The sequence below is a fragment of the Oncorhynchus gorbuscha genome, linkage group LG15 (assembly GCF_021184085.1).
Source record: "Oncorhynchus gorbuscha isolate QuinsamMale2020 ecotype Even-year linkage group LG15, OgorEven_v1.0, whole genome shotgun sequence".
Classification (NCBI taxonomy): domain Eukaryota; kingdom Metazoa; phylum Chordata; class Actinopteri; order Salmoniformes; family Salmonidae; genus Oncorhynchus; species Oncorhynchus gorbuscha.
This window is the reverse complement of record NC_060187.1, coordinates 18569170-18591669: the sequence shown is the minus strand read 5'-3', so window position 1 is coordinate 18591669 and position 22500 is coordinate 18569170. Positions and strand designations below refer to the sequence as shown.

At 46.9% G+C, this 22500-nt stretch overlaps 1 protein-coding gene across 4 annotated transcripts in view; it reads right to left on the bottom strand.

Annotated features, from left to right (window-relative positions):
- The window catches only part of LOC123996696 (pituitary adenylate cyclase-activating polypeptide type I receptor-like), a 67857-nt gene extending 47844 nt beyond the window's left edge, over nucleotides 1–20013 (bottom strand). For all 4 annotated transcript variants that reach the window (XM_046300303.1, XM_046300304.1, XM_046300305.1 and 1 more), the window contains exons 1-2: nucleotides 19636–20013; nucleotides 54–218 (exon numbers count right to left, since the gene is read on the bottom strand). In XM_046300303.1, the coding sequence (XP_046156259.1) occupies nucleotides 54–110 (57 nt within the window). In that variant the 5' untranslated portion in view covers nucleotides 111–218; nucleotides 19636–20013. The remainder of the gene's footprint in view (nucleotides 1–53; nucleotides 219–19635) is intronic.
- Nucleotides 20014–22500: the final 2487 nt, after the last annotated feature.

Here is a 22500-nt window from a genome sequence, read left to right as displayed (position 1 = left end):
CTCCCCATGGCTTTGCTAGCCATAAATAATGTCTGGCCAGGCCAACAGCTTACCAAGGGCAGCAGGAGGAGGAGGAGGGCCAGGAGGGGGGCGCTCATAGCGGCAGACATTTTGTTTTCCTCAGGGGCTCCAATAGTCCAATCAGATGTGGAGGTGAGGTCTTGAGGATGCACAGACAGACAGGGATGCTGGTCAGCTTTCTGGCCTCACCTTGGGATCTGGAAATAGACACAGAGAAACAGGAGATGTTAGACTACTGTTTATACACGTCTAAAGAATAAAGTAGGAAATGTGTGATATAAATGTTATTTCTCAGTGTTCAGTAGTACATTTAGAGCAGAAACACACACCACAGACCTATACATTTCTATCTAGATATCTGTTTGACTGTGGGGTAACACAGGACAGTAAACACAAAAACACACATGCTACACTGCTGATTAGAAATACAAGTCACAACATGAATCTCCATTCACCACAACCCAAATCTGCCACAGAGGTACAGTATGTAAGCCACTATACTACTGTATTGCATTACACAAACGTTTACATGGTGACTGCTCAAGCACAATCACCATTGATTCAGTTCCAAGGAATGAGAATATCAAACCATAAAGACACTGATGGTATCTCACTCTAAGTTCCGGCGACGACAGAGATGGCCGCCTCGCTTTGCGTTCCTAGGAAACTATGCAGTTTTTTTTACGTGTTATTTCTTACATTAGTACCCCAGGTCATCTTAGGTTTCATTGCATACAGTCGAGAAGAACTACTGAATATAGGATCAGCGTCAACTCATCATCAGTACGACCAAGAATATGATTTTCGCGACGCGGATCCTGTGTTCTGCCTTTCAATCAGGACAACGGAATGGATCCCATGCGGCGACCCAAAAAAACGACCCCGTAAAAGAGGGAAACGAGGCGGTCTTCTGGTCAGACTCCGGAGACGGGCACATCGTGCACCACACCCTAGCATTCTTCTCACCAATGTCCAGTCTCTTGACAACAAGGTTGATGAAATCCGAGCAAGGGTAGCATTCCAGAGGGACATCAGAGACTGTAACGTTCTTTGCTTCACGGAAACATGGCTCACTGGAGAGACGCTATCGGAGGCGGTGCAGCCAGCGGGTTTCTCCTCGCATCGCGCTGACAGAAACAAACATCTTTCTGGTAAGAAGAGGGGCGGGGGCGTATGCCTTATGGCTAACGAGACATGGTGTGATGGAAGAAACATACAGGAACTCAAATCCTTCTGTTCACCTGATTTAGAATTCCTCACAATCAAATGTCGACCACATTATCTGCCAAGAGAATTCTCTTCGATTATAATCACAGCCGTATATATCCCCCCCAAGCAGACACATCGATGGCTCTGAACAAACTTTATTTGACTCTTTGCAAACTGGAATCCGTTTATCCGGAGGCTGCATTCATTGTAGCTGGGGATTTTAACAAGGCTAATCTGAAAACAAGACTCCCTGATTGCTCAACCAGGGGTGGCAAAACCTTGGATCATTGTTACTCTATCTTCCGCGACAGATATAAGGCCCTGCCCTGCCCTCCTTTCGGAAAAGCTGACCACGACTCCATTTTGTTGATCCCTGCCTACAGACAGAAACTAAAAAAAGAAGCTCCCACGCTGAGGTCTGTCCAATGCTGGTCCGACCAAGCTGACTCCACACTCCAAGCCTGCTTCCATCACGTGGACTGGGATATGTTTCGTATTGTGTCAGATAACAACATTGACGAATATGCTGATTCGGTGTGCGAGTTCATTAGAACGTGCGTTGAAGATGTCGTTCCCATAGCAACGACTAAAACATTCCCTAACCAGAAACCGTGGATTGATGGCAGCATTCGCGTGAAACTGAAAGCGCGAACCACTGCTTTTAATCAGGGCAAGGTGACATGACCGAATACAAACAGTGCAGCTATTCCCTCCGCAAGGCTATCAAACAAGCTAAGCGTCAGTATAGAGACAAAGTAGAATCTCGATTCAATGGCTCAGACACAAAAGATATGTGGCAGGGTCTACAGTCAATCGCGAATTTTCGCAGCTTTTTGTTAAAAATCGCTCAACATTTCAAAGTCCTGCTACTCATGTTTGGAATATAGTATATGCAAATTATAAGTATGTGTGTATAGAAAACACTCTGAAGTCTCTAAAACTGATTAAATTGTGTCTGTGGCTATAACACAACGTGTTTAGCAGTAAAAATCCCTCGAAAAACTGTTCTCCAAAAACACAAAAAATATATTACTCCGCCAGTCAATGTATTGTTCAAGACGAACGCAAATACATGAAGCCGTAATGTAAACGCCTACAGCTTCCACACGATGTTTTGAGCAGACTTAATCCTTGGTTCTATTACGTTTTACCCTTTCCTGTTTCAGTTTGTCAACAGGAAGTTATTAAAATGGGAAAGATGGCCGTTGATTTCCAGACTAGCTGCTATCGAATACAAATCGCCCCGTGATGAATTGTATAGCTAATTAAAGTTTATTAATACCTAACGTTGGTTTAGAAATGTAGGTTGAAGTTTTTTGTAAAAGTATATAGGCACCTTTTGTCATTTTAAAAAGTGACGTTGCGTCTTGGAAAACGGAATATTCCTGGATCAGACCGGTCTTCAGAAAATGACATTTTGGCTATACAATGACGGATTTAATCGGGGAAAAAGATCCAACTGGGATGTTTATGGGATATATAGGAGTGCCAAGAAAGAAGCTCGTCAACGGTAATGAATGTTTTATATTTTATTTCAGCGTTTTGGGTAGCGCCGGGTAATGCAAAATCTGGCGTTTTAAGTAGCGTTGCAGTACTTTGGGGGTGTATGCTATCAGATAATAGCTTCTCATGCTTTCGCCGAAAAGCATTTTACAAATCTGACTCGGTAGCTAGATTCACAACGAGTGTAGCTTTAATTCAGTACATTGTATGTGCATTTTAATGAAAGTTTGAGTTTTATCAAAAACTATACGTGGCGCACTTGAAATTTCCGCTGATTGATGTTCCCACCACGGAACCACGGCCCTAACAAGCTAAGTAACTTTTTTGCCCGCTTTGAGGACAATACAGTGCCACTGACACGGACTGCAGCGAAAACATGCGGACTCTCCTTCACTGCAGCCGAGGTGAGTAAGACATTTAAACGTGTTAACCCTCGCAAGGCTGCAGGCCCAGACGGCATCCCCAGCTGCGCCCTCAGAGCATGCGCAGACCAGCTGGCCGGTGTGTTTACGGACATATTCAATCAATCCCTATACCAGTCTGCTGTTCCCACATGCTTCAAGAGGGCCACCATTGTTCCTGTTCCCAAGAAAGCTAAGGTAACTGAGCTAAACGACTACCACTCACTTCCGTCATCATGAAGTGCTTTGAGAGACTAGTCAAGGACCATATCACCTCCACCCTACCTGACACCCTAGACCCACTCCAATTTGCTTACCGCCCAAATAGGTCCACAGGCGATGCAATCTCAACCACACTGCACACTGCCCTAACCCATCTGGACAAGAGGAATACCTATGTGAGAATTCTGTTCATCGACTACAGCTCGGCATTCAACACCATAGTACCCTCCAAGCCCGTCATCAAGCTCGAGACCCTGGGTCTCGACCCCGCCCTGTGCAACTGGGTACTGGACTTCCTGACGAGCCACCCCCAGGTGGTGAGGGTAGGCAACAACATCTCCACCCCGCTGATCCTCAACACTGGGGCCCCACAAGCGTGCGTTCTGAGCCCTCTCCTGTACTCCGTGTTCACCCACGACTGCGTGGCCAGGCACGCCTCCAACTCAATCATCAAGTTTGCGGACGACACAACAGTGGTAGGCTTGATTACCAACAACGACGAGACGGCCTACAGGGAGGAGGTGAGGGCCCTCGGAGTGTGGTGTCAGGAAAATAAACTCACACTCAACGTCAACAAAACTAAGGAGATGATTGTGGACTTCAGGAAACAGCAGAGGGAACACCCCCCTATCCACATCGATGGAACAGTAGTGGAGAGGGTAGCAAGTTTTAAGTTCCTTGGCATACACATCAGACAAACTGAATTGGTCCACTCACACAGACAGCATCGTGAAGAAGGCGCAGCAGCGCCTCTTCAACCTCAGGAGGCTGTAGAAATTCGGCTTGTCACCAAAAGCACTCACAAACTTCTACAGATGCACAATCGAGAGCATCCTGGCGGGCTGTATCACCGCCTGGTACGGCAACTGCTCCGCCCACAGACAATAGTTTTGGAATTGTTAGTTAGATTACTTGTTGGTTATTACTGCATTATTACTGCTAGAAGCACAAGCATTTCGCTACACTCGCATTAACATCTGCTAACCATGTGTATGTGACAAATACAATTTGATTTGATTTGATTTGACCAAATAACAAAAGGTGTGTGTGTGTGTGTGTGTGTGTGTGTGTGTGTGTGTGTGTGTGTGTGTGTGTGTGTGTGTGTGTGTGTGTGTGTGTGTGTGTGTGTGTGTGTGTGTGTGTGTGTGTGTGTGTGTGTGTGTGTGCGCGCGTGCTACGGACATAAGACACATAGAGGCACACACACTTCTTTACACACAGACTCACACCCTCTCCTTTCTTCTCTCTAGAGTACCTCTCGAACCACAGGCCTTGTTATGTAACAGTCTCTGATTGGCTAAAGGAAGAGAGGCAGGAACAGCAGACATAATGGGTATTGAAGAGAGGAGGAGGATCAATAGCTTTCCACTTTCTCAAACACAGCACAGCTTTTCCTCTCAGCCTTTCTTATACAGTCCAGCCTTCCTTCTCCCCTCAAACCTTCTCCCCTCAAATAGCTTCCTTTTTCCACACATATCACTTCTTATACCCTCATAAAGACCGAGAGTGGGCAGGGTGAAGTTTTATCTCAGAGGTAGAGTGAAAATACTCATAGAGGGGGAGATAGGGAGAGAGAGATGATTCGCTTCACATATCCACAGAGACAGATGCTTCTCTCTTCTCTTATAAAGAGAGTGAAGACACTTTCAAGGAGCGGAACTCTAACCTGGAAGCTTAAATGAAATCCCGCTATGCCCTCTGACGAACCATCAAACAGGCAAAGCGCCAATACAGGACTAAGATTGAATCGTACTACACCGGCTCCTACGCTCGACTTATGTGGCAGAGCTTGAAAACTATTACAGACTACAAAGGGAAACACAGCCGAGAGCTGCCCAGTGACACGAGCCTACCAGACGAGCTAAATTACTTCTATGCTCGCTTTGAGGCAAGACCTTTAAACAGGTCAACATTCACAAGGCCGCAGGGCCAGACGGATTACCAGGACGTGTACTCTGAGAATGCTCTGACCAACTGGCAAGTGTCTTCACTGACATTTTCAACCTGTCCATGACTGAGTCTGTAATACCAACATGTTTCAAGCAGTCCACCATAGTCCCTTTGTCCAAGAACACTAAGGTAACCTGCCTACATTACTACTGACCCCTAGCACTCATGTCTGTAGCCATGAAGTGCTTTGAAAGGCTGGTCATGGATCACATCAACATCATGATCCCCGAAACCCTAGACCCACTCCAATTTCCATACCGCCCCAACAGATCCACAGATGATGCAATCTCTATTGCACTCAACCCCTTCCTTTTCCAACCTGGACAAAAGAATGTTATTCATTGACTACAGCTTTGCGTTCAACACCTTAGTGCCTGTCAAAGCTCATCACTAAGCTAAGGACCCTGGGACTAAACACCTCCCTCTGCAACTGGATCCTGGACTTCCTGACGGGCCGCCCCCCAAGTGGTAAGGGTAGGTAACAACACATCCGCCACGCTGATCCTCAACATGGGGCCCCCTCAGGGGTGTGTGCTCAGGCCCATCCTGTACTCCCTGTTCACTCATGACTGCATGGCCAGGTATGACTCCAACACCATCATCAAGTTTGCCGATAACACAACATGTAGGCCTGATCACCAACAATGATGAGATAGCCTATAGGGAGGAAGTCAGAGACCTGGCCATATGGTGCCAGGACAACAACCTCTCCCTCAACGTGATCAAGACAAAGGAGATGATTGTGGACCACAGGAAAAGGCTGCAGTGGAACAGGTTGAGAGCTTCAAGTTCCATGGTGTGTCCACATCACCAACAAACTAGCATGGTCCAAACACACTAAGACAGTCGTGAACAGGGCACAACAATGCCTATTCCCCCTCAGGAGACTGAAAAGATTTGGCATAGGTCCTCAGATCCTATGGTATGGCAACACTACAGAGTGTAGTCCGTACGGCCCAGTACATCACTGGGGCAAAGCTTCCTGCCATCCAGGACCTCTATAGCAGGCGATATCAGAGGAAGGACCTAAAAATTGTCAAAGACTCCACGGCATGCGGTACCGGAGATCCAAGTCTAGGTCCAAGAGGCTTCTAAAATAGCTTCTACCCCCAAGTCAAAAACAGCTAATCAAAGGGCTACCCAGACCCCTCTTTTACGCTGCTGCTACTCTGTTTATTATCTATGCATAGTGACTTTTACTCTACCTACATGTAATATTACCTCCATTACCTCGACTAACGGGCGCCCCCGCACATTGACTCTGTACTGGTACCCCCTGTATATATTATTTATTACTTTTACTTTCAAATTATTATTATTTTTTCTTAAAACTTCTTAAAACATTGTTAGTTAAATGCTTGTAAGCATTTCACCTGTTGTATTCGGCGCATGTGACAAATAACATTTGATTTGATTTGAAGCTCTGAAAAGAAAACACACACACACAAAGAAACGGACACATACACACGCACACATACACACTATGTTGGCGGGGGGATGAAAACAGGCAAAGAGCTGCGTTCCCATGCAAGATGCTTTTGTGTGTGTACACACTGTGCTCTCTTTGATGTGACCCTGGACTCCACGTCAGTTGGGAGAATGATGGGGGATATATTTAACTTCAGAGGATATCTGTTCTTCATATATTCTCTCCTCCAGGAATGGTATTAGTGTGTGTTAATACAGGATAATGCCCAGACCAATCCTTGAGTTAGTCACTGAAGTCTGCCGCTCTATATTTAGACATAGGATTTATGAACGAAATTAACATACACAGACATATTTCACTCTACATTATTAATGGCGAGAGAGAGAGAGAGAGAGCGGGCGAGAGAAAGAGAAAGGGATAAAGAACAAGAAGGAGAGAGATATATAGAGAGAAAGGATAGAGAACAAGAAGGAGTGAGCGAGAGAGCAGAGAGAGAGAAAAAAGAGAGAGAGAGAGAGAGAGGGGGAGGGATAGAGAACAAGGAGAGAGAGAGGGAGAGAGAAGAGCGTGGAGAGAGAAATAAGTAAAGAAATAGAGAGAATCAGACAGACAGAGTAAGAAGGAGACTGAGAAAGAAACAGAGAGGGAGGGGAAAGAAAGAGAGAATGTTCAGACAGAAGACTCTTCATCAAAATCAAAGCTGCCCTGGTTTCTTGTTCCCATTCTGTCTTTCTTTCCCATAAGGGGAACTGTATGAATATAGTACAGGCGAAAGCAGCATTTCCCAACTCAAAGGGTGCACATTTGGTTTTTAATTAAGTTAATGGTATTTAGTTGTTGCTATTTAGGGCTGGGCGGTATTTTACTATATACCAGTTTGGGTTTTTACTTTCCCATCTATAACGATATTTGAATGTTTGGTTTGTTAAATGTGATACGCCGTGTGTAACGTCCATGTTTTATAGTTAACTCCGCTACTTGAGTCATCCCTCTCTGCTCTCTCTCTCCACACCGCTTTCCACACAGACCTAGTCTCACCCCCTGTCACTCAAGGAGCGTATTTGTTGTTGCTTGACCACGAGAGACTTTCGTTCAGTCTGCATGGTCAATCTTGATGACTACGATGTTGTTTCCACTTTGATCTAAATATAAATTCACAAGTGTTCTATAATTACAATATTAGTTTGTGTTTATTACATCTGCAAACAGCTAGTTTGTGTTTTCTTTGCAAGTTAAGCTAAATCATGTTAGCCACTAATGCTAGTTAAGTGGCTTGCTAACTAGCTAATAAAAGTAGTGAGTCCGAGCAAACGTAGCTAGCTAATACAGCCTGATACCAGTGCTGGTGGAGGCTTAAATCAGCATGTTGTTTGTGCAACAGTATCTTCTAAATCAAAGAGGAATAGGCGAGGCATGAATATGTTGGCTATATGAATAAAGATTGAATGTAGCCAAAGATTATAGGGTCCCCTAGGAAACACTGAACATCACTTTGGTTCCTAACCTGTCACAATAACTCATCCTTGGAATTTTCATTTGTTGTCATGTCAACACTGTATTCAAAGTGCCCACTATTATTTATATTCTAACTATAGAATTATAATCAACCTTCTATTTCCATGATTCCAAAAGTTCACCCAAGTGTTTTGATCTAAATCACAAATGCAACATTTGGTTAAAAATAAGGCCTAGATTTTTTGCCCATATCGTGGCAGTGTGGAAATGATCTCAAATGAGTGCAGGAAACGCAGAAATGCAGGAAATGGTTTTTAGGTTGAAGTTGAATTCAACAGTATCAAACAATCCAAATGAGAAAGACCCATTGAAATCATTTAGAATATATCTGTTGCCACCCTCGGGTAAAGCACTACTCATAAAGCAAATTTAGAACTTTTATTCATCAATAATATAAAATATAGAGGTCGACCGATTAATCGTCTTGACCGATTAATTAGGGCCGATTTCAAGTTTTCATAACAATCGCTAATCAGCCTTTTTGGACGCCGATTATGGCCGATTACATTGCAATCCACGAGGAGACTGCGTGGCAGTCTGACCACCTGTTACGCGAGTGCAGCATCAAAATGGTAAGTTGCTAGCTAGCATTAAACTTATCTTACAAAAAACAATCAATCTTCACATAATCACTAATTAACTACACATGATTGATGATATTACTAGGTTAACTAACGGTGCCTGTTAATTTATCATCGAATCACAGCCTACTTCAATTTCGTCAAACGGGTGATGATTTAACAAAAGCACATTTGCGACAAAAGAACAAGCGTTGCATTAATGTACCTAACCATAAACAACAATGCCTTCCTTAAAATAAATACCGAGAAGTATGTTTTTAAACCTGCATATTTAGTTAAAAGAAATGCATGTTAGCAGACAATATTAACTAGGGAAATTGTGTCACTTGTCTTTTGTTCAGTGCCAGCAGAGTCAGGGTATATGCAGCAGTTTGGGCCGCCTGGCTCATTGTGAACTGTGTGAAGACCATTTCTTCCTAACAAAGACCGTAATTAATTGTCCAGAATTTTACATAATTATGACATAATATTGAAGGTTGTGCAATGTAACAGCAATATTTAGACTTAGAGTTGCCACCCGTTCGATGAAATACGGAAGGTTCCGTATTTCACTGAAAGAATAAACGTTTTGTTTTTGAAATGATAGTTTCCGGATTTGACCATATTAATGACCAAAGGCTCGTATTTCTGTGTGTTTATTATAATTTAGTCTATGATTTGATATTTGATAGAGCAGTCTGATTGCACGGTGGTAGGCTGCAGCAGGCTCGTAAGCATTCATTCAAACAGCTCTTTACTGCGTTTGCCAGCAGCTCTTAGCAATGCTTGAAGCAAAGCGCTGTTTATGACTTCAAGCCTATGAACTCCCGAGATTAGACTGGCAATACTATAGGGCCTATAAGAACATCCAATAGTCAAAGGTATATGAAATACAAATGGTATAGAGAGAAATAGTCGACGCGTCATAATTCCTATAATAACTACAACCTAAAACTTCTTAACTGGGAAAATTGAAGTCTCATGTTAAAAGGAACCACCAGCTTTCATATGTTCTCATGTTCTGAGCAAGGAACTTAAACGCTAGCTTTTCTACATGGCACACTTTTACTTTCTTCTCCAACACTGTGTTTTTGTATTATTTAAACCAAACATGTTTCATAATTTATTTGGGTATAAATTGATTTTATTTATGTATTATATTAAGTCAAAAATGTTCATTGTTCATTCAGTATAGTTGTAATTGTCATTATTACAAATATATATTTAAAAACCGGCAGATTAATTGGTATCGGCTTTTTTTGGTCCTCCAATAATCAGTATCGGCGTTGAAAAATCATAATCGGTCGACCTCTAATAAAATACCATCAGAATGTAGAAAAATAGCATGATACGATTTTTATGTCGCCAAGCCCTAGTTTCTATCTAAGAACAGAATATGTAAGTAACAGTCCTGATATGTCCGTCCTCCCTTGAGAGAGGTGAGTGCAGCATTCTAGCATCTGTATCTGTATGGTGCTGTTGATATACACTGCTCAAAAAAATAAAGGGAACACTAAAATAACACATCCTAGATCTGAATGAATGAAATATTCTTATTAAATACTTTTTTCTTTACATAGTTGAATGTGCTGATCCAACTTTGATGTAATGTCCTTAAAACAAGTCAAAATGAGGTTCAGTAGTGTGTGTGGCCTCCATGTGCCTGTATGACCTCCCTACAACGCCTGGGCATGCTCCTGATGAGGTGGCGGATGGTCTCCTGAGGGATCTCCTCCCACAACTGGACTAAAGCATCCGCCAACTCCTGGACAGTCTGTGGTGCAACGTGGCGTTGGTGGATGGAGCGAGACATGATGTCCCAGATGTGCTAAATTGGATTCAGGTCTGGGGAACGGGCGGGCCAGTCCATAGCATCAATGCCTTCCTCTTGCAGGAACTGCTGACACACTCCAGCCACATGAGGTCTAGCATTGTCTTGCATTAGGAGGAACCCAGGGCCAACCGCACCAGCATATGGTCTCACAAGGGGTCTGAGGATCTCATCTCGGTACCTAATGGCAGTCAGGCTACCTCTGGTGAGCACATGGAGGGCTGTACGGCCTCCCAAAGAAATGCCAGCCCACGCCATGACTGACCCAACGCCAAACCGGTCATGCTGGAGGATGTTGCAGGCAGCAGAAAGTTCTCCAAGGCATCTCCAGACTCTGTCACGTCTGTCACATGCTCAGTGTGAACCTGCTTTCACCTGTGAAGAGCACAGGGCGCCAGTGGCAAATTTGCCAATCTTGGTGTTCTCTGGCAAATGCCAAACGTCCTGCACGGTGTTGCACAACCCCCACCTGTGGACGTCGGGCCCTCATTACCACCCTCATGGAGTCTGTTTCTGACCGTATGAGCAGACACATGCACAGTTGTGGCCTGCTGGAGGTCATTTTGCAGGGCTCTGGCAGTGCTCCTCCTGCTCCTCCTAGCACAAAGGCGGAGGTAGCGGTCCTACTGCTGGGTTGTAGCCCTCCTACGGCCTCCTCCACGTCTCCTGATGTACTGGCCTGTCTCCTGGTAGCACCTCCATGCTCTGGACACTACGCTGACAGACACAGCAAACCTTCTTTCCACAGCTCGCATTGATGTATCATCCTGGATGAGCTGCACTACCTGAGCCACTTGTGTGGGTTGTAGTCTCATGCTACCACTAGAGTGAAAGCACCGCCAGCATTCAAAAGTGACCAAAACATCAGCCAGGAAGCATAGGAACTGAGAAGTGGTCTGTGGTTACCACCTGCAGAACCACTCCTTTATTGGAGGTGTCTTGCTAATTGCCTATAATTTCCACCTGTTGTCTATTCCATTTGCACAACAGCATGTGAAATTTATTGGCAATCAGTGTTGCTTCCTAAGTGGACAGTTTGATTTCACAGAAGTGTGATTGACTTGGAGTTACATTGTGTTGTTTAAGTGTTCCCTTTATTTTTTTGAGCAGTGTATTATACCTCTCTCAGTTTATACTAGCAGCTTTGTCACTTCTGACCTCTCCTTCCTCCCAGTGGTTCACACTCTACTCCCAGGACACTGACTGCTAGTAATACTGATAGTGATCCTCTACTATACACAGCATCCTGGTCAGTACAGGGAGGTGGATCACACAGACCTGGAGCACTGACTAAGCAGATGTTTCAGTGTTTCAGGTCAGGTAACTCAGAGGTCACAGTGCAACAGTGTGTTTACGGGGCTGTTGCCGTGCATACCGTGAGATCATGTTATCGTCTCGCGTTAGAGCACTTTCACGGCTGAGGACATCAATGTCGACACTCACAACTCAGCCCTGCTCCTTTAGTTGTGTCATACGTACTCCACCATAGATTACTCCTGCCTTACATCCCTCTTCCCCTCCTCCTCACTCCCTCCCTCCATCCCCCTATCTCTGCCCTTACACCTTTTAAGTTTATCCCCCTCTCTTTTCACAGACACCTCCTCCTCCCTCCATACCCCTCTCTCTTCACACACACCTCCTCCTACCTCCACCCTCCTCTCTCTTCCCCTACCTCCCTCATCCCCTCTTTCCCCCTCTCTTCCCCTACCTCCTTCCATCCCCCTTTCCCCCTCACTTCCCCTACCTCACTCTGTCCCCCCTTTCCCCCTCTCTTCCCCTACCTCACTCTGTCCCCCCTTTCCCCCTCTCTTCCCCTACCTCACTCTGTCTCCCCTTTCCCCCTCACTTCCCCTACTTCACTCTGTCCCCCTTTCCCCCTCTCTTCCCATACCTCCCTCTGTCTCCCCTTTCCCCCTCTCTTCCCCTACCTCACTCCCCTACCTCACTCTGTCCCCCCTTTCCCCCTCACTTCCCCTACCTCACTCTTCCCCTACCTCACTCTGTCCCCCTTTCCCCCTCACTTCCCCTACCTCACTCTGTCCCCCTTTCCCCCTCTCTTCCCCTACCTCCCTCATCCCCTCTTTCCCCCCTCTTCCCCTCCTCCCTCCATCCCCCTTCCCCCTACCTCCCTCTGTCCCCCTTTCCCCCTCTCTTCCCCTACCTCACTCTGTCCCCCTTTCCCCCTCTCTTCCCCTACCTCACTCTGTCCCCCTTTCCCCCCACTTCCCCCTACCTCACTCTGTCCCCCCTTTCCCCCTCTCTCCCCCTGCCTCACTCTGTCCCCCCTTTCCCCCCTTCCCCTACCTCACTCCCCTACCTCCCTCTGTCCCCCTTTCCCCCTCACTTCCCATACCTCACTCTGTCCCCCTTTCCCCCTCTCTTCCCCTACCTCCTCTGTCCCCCCTTTCTCCTTCACTTCCCCTACCTCCCTCTGTCCCCCTTTCCCCCTCTCTTCCCCTACCTCACCCTGTCCCCCCTTTCCCCCTCTCTTCCCCTACCTCACTCTGTCCCCCCTTTCCCCCCACTTCCCCTACCTCACTCTGTCCCCCTTTCCCCCCTCTCTTCCCCTGCCTCACTCTGTCCCCCCTTTCCCCCCTCTTCCCCCTACCTCCCTCTGTCCCCCCTTTCCCCTCACTTCCCATACCTCACTCTGTCCCCCTTTCCCCCTCACTTCCCCTACCTCACTCTGTCCCCCCTTTCCCCATCACTTCCCCTACCTCCCTCTGTCCCCCTTTCCCCCTCTCTTCCCCTACCTCACTCTGTCCCCCCTTTCCCCCTCTCTTCCCCTACCTCACTCTGTCCCCCTTTCCCCCACTTCCCCTACCTCACTCTGTCCCCCCTTTCCCCCTCTCTTCCCCTACCTCACTCTGTCCCCCTTTCCCCCTCTCTTCCCCTACCTCACTCTGTCCCCCTTTCCCCCTCACTTCCCCTACCTCACTCTGTCCCCCTTTCCCCCTCTCTTCCCCTACCTCCCTCCATCCCCCTTTCCCCCTCACTTCCCATACCTCACTCTGTCCCCCTTTCCCCCTCTCTTCCCCTACCTCCCTCTGTCCCCCTTTCCCACTCTCTTCCCCTACCTCACTCTGTCCCCCTTTCCCCCTCTCTTCCCCTACCTCACTCTGTCCCCCTTTCCCACTCTCTTCCCCTACCTCCCTCTGTCCCCCCTTTCCCCCTCTCTTCCCCTACCTCTCCATCCCCCTTTCCCTCTCTCTTCCCATACCTCCCTCCATCCCCCTTTTCCACTCTCTTCCCCTACCTCCCTCTGTCCCCCCTTTCCCCCTCTCTTCCCCTACCTCTCTCCATCCCCCTTTCCCTCTCTCTTCCCATACCTCCCTCCATCCCCCTTTTCCACTCTCTTCCCCTACCTCCCTCTGTCCCCCTTTCCCCCTCTCTTCCCCTACCTCTCTCCATCCCCCTTTCCCTCTCTCTTCCCATACCTCTCTCCATCCCCCTTTCCCTCTCTCTTCCCATACCTCCCTCCATCCCCCTTTCCCACTCTCTTCCCCTACCTCCCTCTGTCCCCCTTTCCCCCTCTCTTCCCCTACCTCTCTCCATCCCCCTTTCCCTCTCTCTTCCCATACCTCCCTCCATCCCCCTTTCCCCCTCACTTCCCCTACCTCACTCTGTCCCCCTTTCCCCCTCTCTTCCCCTACCTCCCTCTGTCCCCCCTTTCCCACTCTCTTCCCCTACCTCACTCTGTCCCCCCTTTCCCCCTCTCTTCCCCTACCTCACTCTGTCCCCCCTTTCCCACTCTCTTCCCCTACCTCCCTCTGTCCCCCCTTTCCCCCTCTCTTCCCCTACCTCTCTCCATCCCCCTTTCCCTCTCTCTTCCCATACCTCCCTCCGTCCCCCCTTTTCCACTCTCTTCCCCTACCTCCCTCTGTCCCCCTTTCCCACTCTCTTCCCCTACCTCACTCTGTCCCCCTTTCCCCCTCTCTTCCCCTACCTCACTCTGTCCCCCTTTCCCACTCTCTTTCCCTACCTCCCTCTGTCCCCCATTTCCCCCTCTCTTCCCCTACCTCACTCTGTCCCCCCTTTCCCACTCTCTTCCCCTACCTCCCTCTGTCCCCCTTTCCCCCTCTCTTCCCCTACCTCTCTCCATCCCCCTTTCCCTCTCTCTTCCCATACCTCCCTCCGTCCCCCCTTTTCCACTCTCTTCCCCTACCTCCCTCTGTCCCCCCTTTCCCACTCTCTTCCCCTACCTCACTCTGTCCTCCCTTTCCCCCTCTCTTCCCCTACCTCACTCTGTCCCCCTTTCCCACTCTCTTTCCCTACCTCCCTCTGTCCCCCATTTCCCCCTCTCTTCCCCTACCTCTCTCCATCCCCCTTTCCCTCTCTCTTCCCATACCTCCCTCCATCCCCCTTTCCCACTCTCTTCCCCTACCTCCCTCTGTCCCCCCTTTCCCCCTCTCTTCCCCTACCTCTCTCCATCCCCCTTTCCCTCTCTTCTTCCTCCATCCCCCTTTCCCTCTCTTCCATCCCCCTTTCCCTCCCTCTTCCTCTGCAGCTACTACCCCTCAGTACATACCTCTCACTTCCTCTACACCTCTTCCTCCCTCCATCCCTCTATCTTCCCCTCTCCCTCTTCCCTGCACTCACTGACTGTCACACTACATTAACCAATGAGTTTCAGATGAGTGAGTAGTGTCTCCGACCCTGGCGTGGTCTGGCTGCTCTCTGTCTGTCTCTACAGTATGTGGTGAAATGAAAACATCACTGAGAGGTAGGAGAGTTCTGGGCCTGTATCCATGAAACCTCTCAGAGTATGAGTGCTGATCTAGGATCAGGTCTGCCTTGTCCATGCAATTGTATTGATTGTGATCTAAAAGTCAAAACTGATCCTAGATCAACACTCCTACTCTGTGATGATTTATGAATCCCGTCCCAGTACTGACTAGCTGCTATATGGTAAACTACGAGGGGAGGGATGTGCATTGTGCACTGCGTAATACAGCACCATACTGTAGGACTAAGTGCAAATTAAAACATCACTTCCTTGTATTGTGGTTGCGGCACCACATCAACATGAAGAACAAGGAGTCCCTTTATTTAACTAAGTAGCATAAAGATTCTCAGTCTGTTTGACTTTGTCTTTAGTGTAGTGCTGATGAGCTGTAACTGGGTCCCATGCCTAATGTCCTTTCCTCCTCCTCTGGGCTCTGGGTTCTGCTACACTGGCCTGGCAGCACTGTTAAATGGGCTGATTAAATCTTTAACTATTATTACTCATTCACTCCTCCTTTTGAGTGAGACTGCAGCCATATTGTCTGTATACACAGATTGGCAAATACTGCCAATACTGTGTTTGACCATTATCAAGGAGCAGAAAACCACCCATCCCCCAAAACACACGCACACACACAATTTACATGAATACCGTTTAAACACACACACATTTCAGGCAGATCACTCAAGAGTGACTTCGAAATTATGTTTTGGAGAAACAGAACAATAATGAGCAGGAGTTAACCAAGGGTGTCAAAAACACTTCGAAATTTGAAGTTTGGAGCAACATGGGTAAACGGCCTAATTCTGAAGTGAAAATGTGAGAGCTAGTTGCACATTCAGTACGCCTACGCATGCACATAATATTTTAGTGGTTTGCTGCATATACTTTGTTTTGCAAATCAGCTGGTAGTTATTAAGATTAATCAATTTGATGGTACAGAGGCTTTGTAGAACCAACCATCTGAACAGCGACCACAGAGGACAGACTCCAGCACACACACACACACACACACACACACACACACACACACACACACACACACACACACACACACACACACACACACACACACACACACACACACACACACACACACACACACACACACACACACACACACACACACACACACACACACACAGTATATTTACCAGGAGCAGGAGAAAAGGGAAAAGAGAAAGCTATATAGTATAAAGCTGCTAGTGTATATTGACCAGTCTTCTACAGTATAACAGATGCTAATAGCAGGAGGGAGAAGACAGAAGAGAAAGCTGGGAGAAGAGGAGATAAGGGAGGAAAGAAGAGAAGGGAGGAAAGAAGAGAGGGAGGGAGGAAAGAAGAGAAGGGAAGGGAGGAAAGAGAGAAGGGAAGAAAGAAGAGAAGGGATGGGGAGGAAGGGAAGAAAGAAGGGAGGAAAGAAGAGAAGGGAGGGAGGAGAGAAGGAGGAGAGAAGGGAGGGAGGGAGAGAAGAAGAGAAGGGAGAGGAGGAGAGAAGGGAGGGAGAAGGGAGGAAAGAGAAGGAGGAGGAAGAAAGAAGGGAGGAGGGAGGGAGGGAAGAAAGAAGGAAGGGAGGGAGAAGGGAGGAAAGAAGAGAAGGGAGGAAAAGAAGGGAGGAGAGGGAGGGAGGAGAGAAGGAGGAAGGGAAGGGAGAAAGAAGAGAAGGGAGGGAGGAGAGAAGGGAGGAAAGAAGAGAAGGGAGGAAAGAAGAGAAGGGAGGGAGGAGAGAATATAGGAGAGAAGGGAAGGGAGGAAAGAAGAGAAGGGAGGGAGGAGAGAAGGGAGGAAAGAAGAGAAGGGAGGAAAGAAGAGAAGGGAGGAGAGAAGGGAGGGAGGAGAGAAGGGAGGAGAGAAGGGAAGGGAGGAAAGAAGAGAAGGGAGGGAGGAGAGAAGGGAGGAAAGAAGAGAAGGGAGGAAAGAAGAGAAGGGAGGAAAGAAGAGAAGGGAGGGAGGAGAGAATATAGGAGAGAAGGGAGGAAGGAAGAGAAGGGAGGGAGGAGAGAAGGGAGGAAAGAAGAGAAGGGAGGAAGAAGAGAAGAGAAGGGAGGGAGGGAGGGAGAATATAGGAGAGAAGGGAAGGGAGGAGAGAGAGAAAAAGAGAAGGGAGGAAAGAAGGGAAGGGGAGGGAGGGAGGAATATAGGAGAGAAGGGAGGAAGGGAAGGGAGGGAGGAGAGAAAACGGAGGAAAGAGAGGGAGGAAAGGAAGAGAAGGGAGGAGAAAGAAGAGAAGGGAAGGAAAGAAAATAGGAGAGAAGGGAAGGGAGGGAGGAGAGAAAACAGGAGAGAAGGGAAGGGAGGGAGGAGAGAAAACAGGAGAGAAGGGAGGAAAGGAGAGAAGGGAGGAAAGAAGAGAAGGGAGGAAAGAAGAGAAGGGAGGGAGGAGAGAATATAGGAGAGAAGGGAAGGGAGGGAGGAAAAGAGAAGAGAAGGGAGGGAGGAGAGAAGGGAGGAAAGAAGAGAAGGGAGGAAAGAAGAGAAGGGAGGGAGGAGAGAAAATAGGAGAGAAGGGAAGGGAGGAGAGAAAATAGGAGAGAAGGGAAGGGAGGAGAGAATGGAGGAAAGAAGAGAAGGGAGGGAGGAGAGGAGGGAGGAAAGAAGAGAAGGAAGGGAGGAGAGAAAACAGGAGAGAATGGAAGGGAGGAGAGAAGGGAGGAAAGAAGAGAAGGGAGGGAGGACAGAAAATAGGAGAGAAGGGAAGGGAGAGAGGAGAGAAAATAGGAGAGAATGGAAGGGAGGGAGGAGAGAAAACAGGAGAGAATGGGAGGGAGGAGAGAAAACAGGAGAGAAGGGAAGGGAGGAGAGAAAGCAATGATTTCATTGATACAATGACAGATTGCAAGGTCACACAGCTGTTTCCTACAGGGCAGGGTGTGGGCTTTCTATATATACAGGAACAGGACTATAGAGAGTATCTGCATCATGTATAAAAAGGCTTGGATTATACCATGGTCTTGTGTTTGAATCCATATGTTTTATTAATGTATTGTGTGGAAACTAGGGAAAGGATGTAAACATTGATCTCAGGAATTTGAGTTTTACACAGAAATAACCATCTATAGCGCTTGCTATCCATATTATAGACATGTTGGGTTTTTCTGTGGTTTAAAAAATGATTAGCATAGCAACAATCCAATAGCAAATCATATTAGCATGATAATCAATCATACAATTATGCTGGACTGCTGTGAGCCCTGGTGCACTGTGGACATTTTGTTATAGCCTAGGCAAAATGTCTTATCCTGGAAGGTTATATTTTTTAGATAAAAATTAAGCTAATTATTGGGAGGGGCAGTATTAACAATTGATATGAAGACAATAATGCTGTGGGCGTGGTGTGTTATACGTAGCTATAGTTTACGTAGCTATAGACCAGACATATATAATTCATATATTATTACATGTATAAAACAGCAATTGTGTTTTGTTAAAATGTTATGTTATTGTTGTCTTATAACAATAGCATGATATATAAAAAATTGTCTGCGATTAAGAATAGCTGTAAAAAGCGGTAAAAGAAAGGATGCTTGAAGAAGCTTTTCATAGTGTGGCCTTGCAATTACGACGGAAAACATAAATCAATACCCCTCTATTAAAACGTGCTTTATAAATGGCAATTAATTGAGTCCATTGATAAAGAGATATATTGTCAGATGACAGTGGCCCTGTAAATAAATACATAACTGTATTCTGAGCCTAACCTATAATTCAATTCACGGGAAAAAAAATACCCAATTTACCCACACCATTGGAGTGTTCTTGATGCACAAGACAAGGGCAGTGTGTGTTGTGTCAATTTCCATCGGCTTAAATGTATTATCTTCTATACATTATATTTCCTCTTTCTCTCTATGGGCAAACATCAACCTACCTGCGACTGTAAAGTATCCCTCTAAGCTCAACTCTCCCTTAACACATGCCGCAAGATGCCCGGTCCCCGCGAGGCGATGGTGAGGCGCGCTCGGATCATACTGATACACACACCGGCTGCGGTGCAGATTGCATACCGTTATTCGCTCTTGTTCACATCCGAAGCAAGGCACGGAAATCAATAAGGCTGTATGTTAAATAACATCAGAAATATCAATCTCATCTACACTGTTCTCTGAAATGTGCACATAAACACCGTAGTAACCGCAAAAGAGAAAAACAGGCATTTGTCGTAGCCTATGCAAAACACTTTAGAGGAGATTGGTAGTCCATTACATGATGATGAATAGGCAGACTAGAATTGCTTCAGAAGGAGCGGTCGGGTTGATAATAAATCTTACCATCTCAGCGGTGATATCCATAAAACAACAGCACGACTCGAGTGAAATCTCCTTGGTTTTTAGTGTTGAAGGGGAGAGGAGGAGAACCGCAACACCGGGCGCTTTCGTGGTGCAAAGCAACTCCCTCAGGGCGCAGTCGGACGGCCAGGGAACTTGTGAGTTCAGTTAAGCAGGTTCTCCTCACTCGACACCATTTATGAGGGTATTCACGTTGAAAGGGAGAGGGGCAAAATTAGAGAATTGAAGATAATTGGAAAATAGTGTGTTCAACGCAGATCTGACTCCGTCTGTGACTCGAATCTTGGTTCGGGGAATTATGACTGTTGTTATTTAATCATGCCATTCCACTGCCTTGCGGTTAACTGCGTGTGGTCACGTCGCTCGATCATGAAGTATGCGCTGCGCATTTCAACAAGCATGCCTCTCTCTCTCTCTCTCTCTCTCTCTCTCTCTCTCTCTCTCTCTCTCTCTCTCTCTCTCTCTCTCTCTCTCTCTCTCTCTCTCTCTCTCTCTCTCTCTCTCTCTCTCTCTCTCTCTCAACACTGAGACAATGCTGTACGTGCACTAACACCCCCACAGAACAGCTGTTTCAAGCCGAGCGTAGTTAGTGAAACCTAACTATCCACACACACTAACTACACAGTGAAACGATATGTTGTCACTTTGTTATGAGTGGTTCAACATGCACTGGATAAATGCTGCATATTTTGTCTCTGTATATAGTCTAATGTTTCAAATTCATCTTTGTCAGTTGATTGGAGGTAAAAGAACAACACAATACTGTCATCTCCATTGACTGTCTAGCCAAAACAGAAAGGCACAGATGGACACCTGCCATTAGGCCCAAGAATGACAAACACTTGGAAAAGAACACCATTAGATTGCATTTATTTTGAACATGTTGAGCATCAAAATGACACTTGACTTGGCTGCTTTCAATGCTTTCTACATATTGACAAATTTGATCATAGCAAAAATACCTTTTATTAGTCTTTCAATGCGTTGTCTTTATATATTGATACAAAATTGGACCTAGCCGGTAACACATTGCAGAAGACTCATCCTCAGAGCCGTTGAAGATTAGCCAAACACTGCTCACTTGCCCGTAAAATCCCATACACACAATATTTGGACATCATTTTTGTAAATCTCCATCGATGGCCATTCGCTGGAATAATCATTTAAGTTTAAATTGTGATGACGCATGTACGGGGGAGGACAAGCAGGCAGGCCTTTAGAGAAGTGTATCTAAAAATATGCTCTCTCTCTCGGACTGACTGCCTGACTGACAACAACATTCTGTTCTTCTTCCAGAGAAGAGAGGAACGAGGAAAACAAACCTAGAGCTCTCTTACTTTCTTTCTCAGGGTGGCAAAGACATCTGATCCCTACATCGGCCTGCCTCCTGGTCTGCCTGCCTCCTGGTCTGCCTGACGCCTCCCTCCCTTCCTCCTGGTCTGCCTGACTGCCTCCCTGTCTCCCTCCCTCCATCATGGTCTGCCTGCCTCCTGGTCTGCCTGCCTGCTGGTCTACCTGACTGCCTCCCTGCCTCCCTCCCTCCTGGTCTGCCTGCCTCCTGGTCTGCCTGCCTGTTGGTCTACCTGACTGCATCCCTCCCTCCCTCCTGGTCTGCCTGCCTCCTGGTCTGCCTGCCTGCTGGTCTACCTGACTGCCTCCCTCCCTCCCTCCCTCCTGGTCTGCCTGCCTCCTGGTCTGCCTGCCTGCTGGTCTACCTGACTGCCTCCCTCCCTCCCTCCCTCCTGGTCTGCCTGCCTCCTGGTCTGCCTGCCTGCTGGTCTACCTGACTGCCTCCCTCCCTCCCTTCTGGTCTGCTTGGGAAAAAACAGGTATCAGATATGAAAGATTAGAGGTATGAGAGCAGGTGGTTGAGGAGAGTCCCAGTATGAGCAACATAATAGTAGTAATAACATTAATAAAGGCACTCAAGGATACCAGTTTGGGTTGTCTTCCCCATAAGCTCACTACTTGTAACTTCGTCTCAGTCATCCATCACGATAGAGTTATTCTGTATCTCACCGCCATTTTGAGCTTGATTGATTTCTCTGTAACTACAAATGGGAAGTGGGAGCAATGTGGAGAAGTCAATAACACACTTATAACACAAATAACTACTCACTCACACACACCCACATACCAACACTTTCTCTCAATTCATATCTCTCTCTTTCTCTCTCTCTCTCTCTCTCTTTCCTTATCTCGTTCCCTCTCTCCGTCCTGCTGTCTTCAGGCCTGGCCTCCCACACAGTAGAAGCGGTGACTCAGGCACCTCCAGCATGCTTTAATGTGATTCCTCTCTGACATGAAGAGAGAAAGGGAGGAGGGAGAGAGAGATAAAGGATGAGAGAGAGAGGATGAGAGAGAGAGAGAGAGAGAGAGAGAGAGAGAGAGAGAGAGAGAGAGAGAGAGAGAGAGAGAGAGAGAGAGAGAGAGAGGATGAGAGAGAGAGGATGAGAGAGAGAGAGAGAGAGGAGAGAGAGAGAGAGAGAGAGAGAGAGAGAGAGAGAGAGAGAGAGAGAGATAGATAGATAGATAGATAGATAGATAGATAGATAGATAGATAGATAGATAGATAGATAGATAGATAGATAGTGTTCTATGCGTTCGCTTTGGCAATGTACGTGGTAACACTTTCCATGATAATAACGCCTTTTGAATTTGAGAGAGTGAGAGCGATCAGGCAGAAGCAAACAGCTCAGCTCAGTGATTCACTGCTCTCTGAGGAGCCAGTACGAGCTGGGGGCTAGGGTGTAAGAGCTAGGTGCTAGGGTGTGGAAGCTAGGGGCTGTGGTCTTTCTGGGGGCTGGGATGTGAAGGCTGGAGGCTGACTGGAGATTTCCACTGGCA